Below are 9,546 nucleotides of genomic sequence, written 5' to 3'. Positions count from 1 at the left end.
TAGGGGAAGGGCAGCAAGCTCAGCCTTTCCTTAAGGAATTCCGATGGAGCAGATCACAGTTTTCTTAACCACACAGGTTAGCTTAATATCCTGCCAACTAAATTCCTTTTTGCTTAAGTTAGCCAGAATTTGACTTTGTGCTTGCAAGCAATGACCCCGAACTAGGTTTTCTCCGGACTGAAAGCACAACCAGTTTAACACTGGTAACTTGTACATGTTTTCTAATTTTCCACTATTATGAACTATTTCAACAAGTCTTTAGACATTTTGAGGTCCTTGATCAAATATATCTATTAGTATAAGAACCTATTTTTAATATTTATCACACACTAATTTGTCTTGTTTTCTACTATGCTGGGTTGCAAAGACCACTTCTTGTTATGTTACTCTTTGCACCCAGGTGTTCCACAAATAATTTTTTAATTGAGGTAAAATCAACGTATCATAAAATTAACCATTAACCTTTATTAAAATTTTAGTATAAAAGGTGTTGTGCAACCACCATCTCTATGTAGTTCCAAGACCATAAATTTTCGTGCAAGAATTTTTCAGGTACAGACTAATCTTCCAAAATGACATTTGTCCATGGCTTATGTAGTTAAAAAAATTGTTACTGCTCACTACCTTGTAAGAAAGTCCCAATGCTTTGATATTCAAGAAGTTCTTCCTACATTATTCTTGATTCTGTTCATGTGCATTCAAGATTGGGTTAAATGTAACAGCTGTTTGCAACAAACTGGAAAGGAAAAATTAAATTCAAACTAAGAATCTGATGTATGTCCTTGGTCTCACACCTTCAGTTCCTGCACTCTTTAAACATTTCTTATGCTAGAAAATTGTAGAAAGCAGACGCCAATATAGGAAAGCTGAATACAGCGACAGTTCACTCAAGCGGCAAGAAATGGCAGGGCCAATGTGGTTTGGTGTGGGTCCGAGTTCTACACACCGTCCGTGGTCCGATCCTCCCAACCCCAAAATGAAACTACCGCTCGAGGCTTCACAATCTGGAGCTTTGCTTCAGTAGGTGCGGCGGAAGTCTTAAAACTCCCAGAATCTGGGCTTGCTTTCCGAGAAAGAACCACTAGCCACCAATCCTCTGCACTAAGGTTTCTCATGGGCGCGGGCCTCAGGCCACCTGCAGCCAAATCACAGAGAGTAGTTGTGATTAAAACACTGATTTCGTGGAGTCCCACCCAAAACCGCGGAGGCCGAATACCTAGGGGTGTGGCTCCAGAGACCGTACTTTCCACAAACACTCCAGGTGGCTCCAGGGTTTGGCGCGCAAACGTTTGAGACGGGTGGAGCGCCGCCCCTCCCCTGAGGGGGGCGGGGCGCAGCGAAGCACGCGTTGGCCGGGGCCGACCGCACGCAACCCTGCGGCAGCGAGCCGCCAAATCTCGTGTGCGCCTCCGCACCGCGGGAACTAGGCGCCGCCTCTCTGGTCCCCTCCCTTAGCGCAGCGGCATGCGCGCATGCGTGCACGCGCGCCGCGCCTCTCCTCAGACCGCGCCTTCCGCTGCCCTGGTTACCGTTGGTGCTGGCGAATTCCCTGAAGCACCTTCTTAGCTGAGACCAGCGCCGCCGGGCTCCAGCAGCGGTTCCTTACGCGCGCGCCCGCATCACGTGGGCCGAGGCTCCCTCGCGGTCGCTGGCGGGCCAGTGAGCCGGGAGGAAAGAAGCTGCGGCTACCGCTCACTCTCCCACTGCGCCCTAGGGCGGGCGCGCGGATAAAAATGGCGAAGTGGGGGTAGCTGGCGCCGAACCTGAAGCGATGGGGCGCGCAGGTGGGGCGGTCGTCGGAGGCCCCTGACGTGAGCGCCTGGCTGTTCTCGGCGATTTGACCTGGCGACCTCGGGCCGGCGCCTAATAGGTCAGACCACGGGCTCCGCGGGTCGTCGAGGCCCCCGCCGAGAGCCGGAGGCAATGGATGAACAGAGCGTGGAGGTGAGGGGGGTTGAGGAGGGTGGTGGTTAGTCTCTCTCGCCACCCGCTGAGCGTTCTCTATTCGGGGCGCCTTGCCCTGGTCCACTTTCTCTTAGGGCACCCCCACCCCACCGCTGCAGCTGAGGAAAGCGCTGGCCCAGTGCGGAGGACGCTGTGCTCATTCTGCAGCCCTCTGGGTGCCCTGCGCTCTGACCGTTGCCACTTTCGAGTGGTGCGTATCCTGACGATTTCAGGATGTCTTTGCACCGGTACTCCTCCCCACAGGGTGTTTGCAAACTATAGCCTGTTCAGAGCAAAACTGCAAATTCATTAGATGGACGTGCCCTGCGACTCCTTACCAATTCTTAACGAGTTCAAGCGAGGATCCAAATCTCCCTCCGAATGAATAGTCATTCCCTCTCAGTGGTGCATTTTGTAGACATCTGCCCTTACTAGACTAAGTGAGGATATACTCTGTGGTTTTCCGAATCAACCTATTCTTTTTACACTTGACTCTTGTAAACTGTGATATCAACCATTTGAGATATTTACGTTAAGGCTAGGAACATAAAAAAAAGATTGCTTATTGTGCATAATTATATAATGGTTATCAAATTTTGAGCCTTCCAATTAGTAAAATACTAAATCCTTGCTTCTTAGTAAGGGACGACTCCACTTGAAGCTAGTTCTTCCAATGGTCTTATTGTCCACCCCCCAGCATCTGCATCTCACAGGTTCTTTCTGGTCCTGCAGAGTCATGATTAGACTCATGAGTAATTTTCTCCTTAATTCCTCATGTGAAAGTATTATAAAGGTTTTGTAACCTTACCTTGCTTTTAGGAGAGTTCAATTCCCCCGGAATGGAGTAAAAATAAATGTGAGTACTGTAAAAATAAATTTGAAATGTGTAATAACCTACATTTTATTATAATTGTTTTCTTGTCAAATACTCCCTAAATTGACTTATCTGAGGTTAGCAAAGATAATATTGTTTTTTCTATTTGCGTAATTTTGTTTTTTTCCTGAAGCCTTCATGGAGCTACAACCAAAATTCTCAAAAGGGGCAAAGTTTCAGGCTCAAATAAGTAGCTAGTAGGTTGCAGCATCATGGCAGAAATTCCACTTTGTGGATTCTGAATCACATAGTTTCTCTCTTGACCAGGGTACGCTGCCATTAATGTATCTTTTTAAAATTAAAAAAATTATAAAAGCAGTCCATCTCCCTTGGGGAAATTGCAGAAAAAGTTAAAAGTTCGTATTGTTCATTCAGTCATATAGTTTGCCTTTTTTCCCCTTACTATTGTACATTATAAGGATTTTCTTGATCATTAAATAATTCAAAAATATTTCTAGTGACTCTCATAATCTATGGTAACTGCCATCATTTAATATTTCAACATTTGGGCTATAGCCAGATTCTTGCCATTATAATTAATGCTTCAGTGAAAATGTGCTTAAGTCTGTGTTTGCATTTCATATTCTTTCCTTAGAATAGAACCATTGTGAAGCTTAGAAAAAAGGAAGCATTTTTTCCCTAGGAGATGTTCTGAGGTACCCTGGACCTTGACTAACCAAGTCAGGATATGGAATGTAGTTAAAACTGAGATATTATCAGCTCAAATTAAGTGTAAATGTCTAGTGAATTATTTTCAAGTACACTTTTTATTCTTGATTCAATAGCCTAATCTGGTGAACCCTACATCTTTTATTTTCAGAGCATTGCTGAGGTTTTCAGATGTTTCATTTGTATGGAGAAATTGCGGGATGCACGCCTGTGTCCTCATTGCTCCAAGCTTTGTTGTTTTAGCTGCATCAGGGTAAGTTGTATTTCTTTTTACATGCACTTAGTATATATAGAAATATATCGTAAGAATTAACCATTTTCTTTATCTTTTTCTTATTTTACATTTTATGCCCCTTTAAAAAATGTCTTAAATGAATGTTCCAAATAGGGAGCCCATACACTGCTTAATATTATAGAGAGGAATGATGATCAAGTGATAATTGCCATGAAATGTCTGGAAACCAAAGCCCAGTGTAGTTGTAGTATGTTTATATTATTAAATCAACTGCACATGTAACAAGTACTTGTAAAGGGCTTGCCTGCATTTTGTTTGGGGTTGAGGAATACTAAGATAAATGATGAAAATCCTTGCTCTGCAGGAGCTTAAATCTAATTGAGAGAATGGACTTTGTGTTTATATTGAAGAATGGATAGTGTCATAAAGAGGCACTCATAAAGTGCTGTGAGACTCAGGAGGGAGGGTTTATACTTGTTTGATGGGTGAGCTAGAGAAAAAGCTAGTAATGGGTTCAAAGACAAAAAATAAAATTGTTTAATCTTACAGATAAAAGAGACCTTAAAGATGAATAGAATCCAGTGGCTTTAAAAGTTGAATGTAGGTGAACCCCACAAACAAAACTATGAAAAAGTGTAAGATGTGAAGCAGAAGAACTTACTTTGGTTGTGTGTGGGGCTTCAGCAGCACACCTGCAGGCCACAGTTGAAAGCTGCCCCTGCCCACATTACTCTTGGTAGATTATTCCTTTACTGAGAAGGTCAGTCATCTAACATGCTTGTCACCTCAGAATTTCTCTGTAGTTCCTTATTCCTGCCTGAGGAAGGTAAATCTCCCTTTGTCAAGAGTAATAACTGTAATATTTAAATCATTTGCTTCCAGTCGCGCAGTTAGTAAGTGATGGAGCTGGATCTGAACCTAGCGGTCTGTCTCTAGAGGCTGTGTTCTTCGGCACTTCACCTCGTGCAGAAGACCTAAGTTACATGCCATGCTGGTTCTCCCCACTCATCAACGGAGAGACTTGATCCTTCCTTCTTAGCATTGTTTTCTCAGTTACAGAATGTGGATAACAAGGTCTGTCTCATAGGATGGCTGAGGCATTAAATGAAATAAGCTGAAAAATAATTTAGAAAGTAAAATGTGCTCTCCACTTGTAAGGTATTACTGTATTGTAAAAACAGCAACGAATACACACACCATTATTTATATTTTATAAACGGTGAAGCCGAAGCTAGAGAAATTAAGTGATTGACCTCCATCACAGTAGTTAATTGGTAGAGTGGATCTGGACTCAGCTCTTTTGATGAAGGTCTGGTATACATATATGACCTGGTTATTACCTTATACCTCATTGATTCTTCATTTCCTCACTGTTACTTCTTCCTCCTCCTGTTCTTTGAAAGCATTTATTTCTGAAATACTGCTGCTGGCATTCTCTATTATGAAGTTTCTGGGAAATTTTCATTTACTTTGAGAAATTTGGTTTACTCCTACAGGTTTAGCTATCATCTCTGTCTGTCTCCTAAATCTATTCATTCAACATTGACCTATAAATGTCTTATCTGATTATCCTTCCAGCATCTCGAACTTTGTTCCAGATCAAATTCTTCCTATTATTTTTCTCAACTTGACTCTTTTTGACTTCTTTTTTTGCTCTTTTCCACCAGTCACTCAAACCTGAAACCTCTGACGCCAGTCATTTTTAAGTCTTGTCAGTTATCTCCTAGTGTCAGTTATATCTGTCCTACTTTTTCATTCCTATTATTACCTTTCTAATAGAGAAATACAGAATTTATTACCTCATGCCTAGGTAATCATAGTTACCATATACCTGATCTCTCTGTCTTGAGTTTTTTCTTATCTCTAGTCTATTTTATATCTTGCTACCATATTGATGTTTTCCAGTAATGTCATTTTATTTTCTCTTCTAGAAGCCTCAGAGTTATTGCCTGAAGGATAAAGTCCAAGAATGTTAGGCTTATATTCAGACCATCTGGATAATATGGTTCTGACCTTTCTTTTTAGAATTGTCTTGGTTCCTGAATGCACCGTTTATTTGTTTGTTCATTCAGCCAACAAACATTAATCGTACACCTACGTGGAGTTAGGCATTGACTTCTTTAGGAATTGACTTATTTACTAGTTGGGATATAGACAAAAAAGTAGACAGCTATCTGTTAGATATTCTTCATAGAATAAATGAAACTGATCAAGGGTATAGAGTGGGAACTTTGAGGAGGACACAGGCAGGTTGGTAGCTATTTTAGATAGGGTAATCTGGGAAGGTCTCAATGAAGAGATGACTTTTGAGCAGAGACCAAGATGAAATGTAGGAGTGATGGGAATGTCTAGGGAAGGAAAGTTGCAGGCAGAGGAATCAGAAGGGGCAAAGGAGGCCCTGAGAAAGAAATGTGTTTAGTGTGTTGAGAAATAGCAAAGAAGTTAGTATAGTTGCAGTTGAGTGAACAGAGGGAAAGAGGGAAAGGAAATGAGTTTGAAGATGTAGCTAGGGGCCTTGGTAAAGACCTTGGATTTTATTTTAAGTGTGCTGATAGCCATTGAAAGCTTTTGAGTGATTTGAAGAAATTAATGTTTTGAAAGCTATCACTCTGGCTACTGTGTGGAAAGTGGACTGTAGGCAGGTAGGAGAGAGTGAAGAGAACAGTTAGGATGTGCCTTATTTGTGAAAAATGAATGGTGGTTTAGATCAGAATGGTAGCAGTGGAGGTAGTAAAAAGATAGGGCAATTCTGGGTATGTTTTGAAAGTAGAACCAATGGATTTTCATACAGATGAGATGAAATTTTTTTTATACCATCTGGATGAACGAATAGTTTTCCATTCTGAAGTAGAAAAAACTTGGGGTAGAGCAGATTTGGGTAGGCTATAGATATATGTTTTTTTTTTTTTAACATGGCAAGTTTGAGATGTTTATTATGTACCTAATTGGAGATGTTGGCAGTTGGAAATATGAATCTGGCTTTGAGGAAGGGGATGTTAGACTGAATTATTAGGATATGGATAGTAATTAAAGCCAGGGACTGAATGAGATCACCAGATTACCTCCTAAGGGAAGAGATTTTTAGATATGAACTCAGTCACTCAACATTTAGATGTTAGGAGGAGGAAGATTCAGCAGAAGATAACAAGAAGGAGCCATGAATGAAGTGTCACAGGATTCAGTTGAAAAACATGTTTCAAAAAGGAGTAGTTTAGTTGTGTCATAGGTTCTAGCCTGGAAACTGACCATTGGATTTGAGAATATATAGATTATTGGTGACCCTGATAAATAGTTTCAGTGGACTGCACTGGGAGCAAAAACTTAATGTCAGAGAGTGGGAGGAGAATGAGATAGCAAGTATAAACACTGTCACAGAATCTTGTGGTAAAGGGGAGAAATAAGGCAGTGGGTTGACAGGATGTTGAGAGTCATCTTTTAAGGAGATTTATCCTGCTGGGACTGAACCAGCAGAGAGAGAATAGCTAATAATGCTGAATAGACGAGGAATAACTGCAGGAGCAAAGTCCTTGAGAAGCTGAGCGCGCCACCCAGCCAAATTGTAGCATTGTTTATTTGAATGCTTTTCCTTCTCTTCCATTCTATCTCTGTTCATTTGTCCACAGAAATTGAACCATCTTTGAAAGTCCAAATATTTGTGTCATTTTAACAAACTTAAGGTCCAGACCCGTGAATAGACTTGCCCTAAGTCACCTAATTGTGGTGACAGACGAGGACTGAGCTCACTCCCAGGCTGTCAGTCTACCCATGACTCTGGTGCCTCCACACACATACCGAAAGGCAGTGGCATTGGCTGTGTTTTCAGGCCAGGACTTCATTTGTCTAGCTACATTCATTTCATTTTCTCTCATTACCAGTTCCTAGTTTGTATTTTCTCCCCCTTTTTTTGGCTCACATCTTTTCCGTCCAGTTTTTTGTTTTTTGGTGGTTTTTTGTTTTTTTTTTTGATGCTTGCTTTATTTTGAGCATTGGTAACAATTTATGTTTGCCTGTAATTATTGACTTTGTTTTGTTTTAAATTTTGCAGGCTATTAAAATTAGGTATACTTGACATACAGTAAACTGCACATATTTAAAGTATGCCATTTGATAAGTTTTGACAGATTGAAAAATCATCCCTACAGCCAAGGTAATAAGCACATCTGTAATCTCTCAAAGTTTCCTTGTGCCTCTTCTGGTAATCCCTCCCTCTACTTGTCTTGTTCCCAGGCAGCCAGTGATCTGCGTTCTATCACTGTAGATAAATTTGCGTTTTCTAGAATTTTATATAAATGGAATCTTACAATATGTACTTTTACTGATCTGGCTTTTTTTAGCCAGCAAAATTATTTTGAGATGCATCAGTATTGTGTGTATCAATAATACTCCTTTTTATGGCTGAGTAGTAGTATCTCACTGTAGGTATATGCCATAATTTGTTTATTCATTAGCCCGTTGGTGGACATATGGGTTGCTTCTAGTTTTTGGCATGTACACGGAAAACTGCTATGAACGTTTGTATGCAGGTCTTTGAATGGACTTATGCTTTCTTTTCTCTTGAGTAGATAGGAATGGAATGACTAGATCACGTGATAGGTGTATGTTTAACTATTTAACAAATTGTCAAACTGTTTTCAAAAATAGTTGTATCATTTAGTTTCTCACCAGCAGCAAATGAGGGTTCCAATTCTTCCACTTTAATGCCAACTCTTGGTATGTTCAGTCTTGAATTTTAGCCGTTTTCATAAGTATATAGTAGTACCTCATCTTTTCCCTTAAGATCAGGAAAAGGCAAGGGTATACTTTCATGACTTTTATCCATTACTGTCTCTCTGAACCCTAGGAAATCACTATTCCTTCTTTATGGATTTGACTAGTTTAAGTACCTCATAAAAATTAAATCATAAAATATTTGTCCTTTTCTGTTTATTTCTGGGCTCTGTATTCTATTTCACTGTCCTTATGCCAACACCAAACTATTTTGATTTACTGTAGCTTTGTAGTAAATTTTGAAATCAGGAAATGTGAGTCCTCTAACTTTGTGAGAAGTTTTCAGTCTTTCACCATTAAGTGTGGTGTTCAGTGTGGGTTTTTTATATATGAACTTTTTCAAGTTGAGAAAGTTTCCTTCTGTTCCTGTTTCTTAAGTGTTTTTATCTCAAGTGAAAGGATATTACATTTTGTCAGATACCTTTTCTGTTATCCACTGAGATGATCATGTGGGTTTTTTCTTTTATTTTCTTAATATGATGTATTTTACTGAATGATTTTTGCAAGTTAAACTGTCTGCATCCCAGGAATTAATCCCATGTGGTCATGATGTGTAATCTTTATAATATAGCATTGAATTTGGTTTGCTAGGTTTTCGTTGAGGATTTCCCTTGAACAGTTTTGCAAAGTAGGAATGTTGATTCTCTTGTTGCATATGAGGAAGCTTATGCTTGGTCAGGTGTCTGGTGTCACATAGTAAGTGCCAGAGCTTCCAAGCTCAGACTCAGGTTTGAATAATGTCTCAAGCTTGTGATTATCCCATTTTAATGAAAGAGAGAAATTCTTCTCCCCTCCACCCCCTGCAGAGAAGCACTGGGGATTGAACTGGACCTCGTGCACACCAAACATGTGCTCTACCACTGAGCTATACCCACTACCCCAAGAAATTATTCTTAAATTAAATGTGGGAGAATTGCTGTAAAAGTGTCTCTTTAATATTGTATCACTTGTTCTTACCTTTGGTTTTGGTTTGGTAGAAAAATTGTTTTTCCCCATAGTATTAAAATTGCCATATTTGTTTTGTGATTAAATTAGATTATAGAACACAAGTTAAAAA

At 40.2% G+C, this 9,546-nt stretch overlaps 1 protein-coding gene and 1 long non-coding RNA gene across 5 annotated transcripts in view; one reads left to right on the top strand and one right to left on the bottom strand.

Moving 5' to 3' along the window:
• Window positions 1-445: 445 nt before the first annotated feature.
• On the bottom strand, window positions 446-1,383 carry LOC116283614 (uncharacterized). The gene is made up of 2 exons (XR_004193247.2): window positions 1,217-1,383; window positions 446-1,135 (listed from the first exon to the last, which is right to left on the bottom strand). It is a non-coding gene; the product is annotated as an uncharacterized lncRNA (long non-coding RNA).
• TRIM37 (tripartite motif containing 37) overlaps window positions 1,365-9,546 on the top strand; it is a 108,210-nt gene continuing 100,028 nt past the window's right edge. For 3 of the 4 annotated variants that reach the window (XR_012060162.1, XM_072940222.1, XM_072940221.1), the window contains exons 1-2: window positions 1,501-1,944; window positions 3,639-3,740. Coding sequence is in view for 3 of the 4 variants with exons in the window: in XM_072940222.1 (XP_072796323.1) it covers window positions 1,924-1,944; window positions 3,639-3,740 (123 nt within the window). In the remaining variant the exon portion in view is untranslated. Of the gene's footprint in view, window positions 1,945-3,638; window positions 3,741-9,546 lie in introns of all 4 variants that reach the window. The other variant, XM_006218008.3, reaches the window with a different exon arrangement.

The sequence above is a fragment of the Vicugna pacos genome, chromosome 16 (genome assembly GCF_048564905.1).
Source record: "Vicugna pacos chromosome 16, VicPac4, whole genome shotgun sequence".
NCBI classification, from domain to species: Eukaryota; Metazoa; Chordata; class Mammalia; order Artiodactyla; family Camelidae; genus Vicugna; species Vicugna pacos.
The sequence above is the reverse complement of the archived record's forward strand: the minus strand, read 5'-3'. Positions and strand labels throughout refer to the sequence as shown.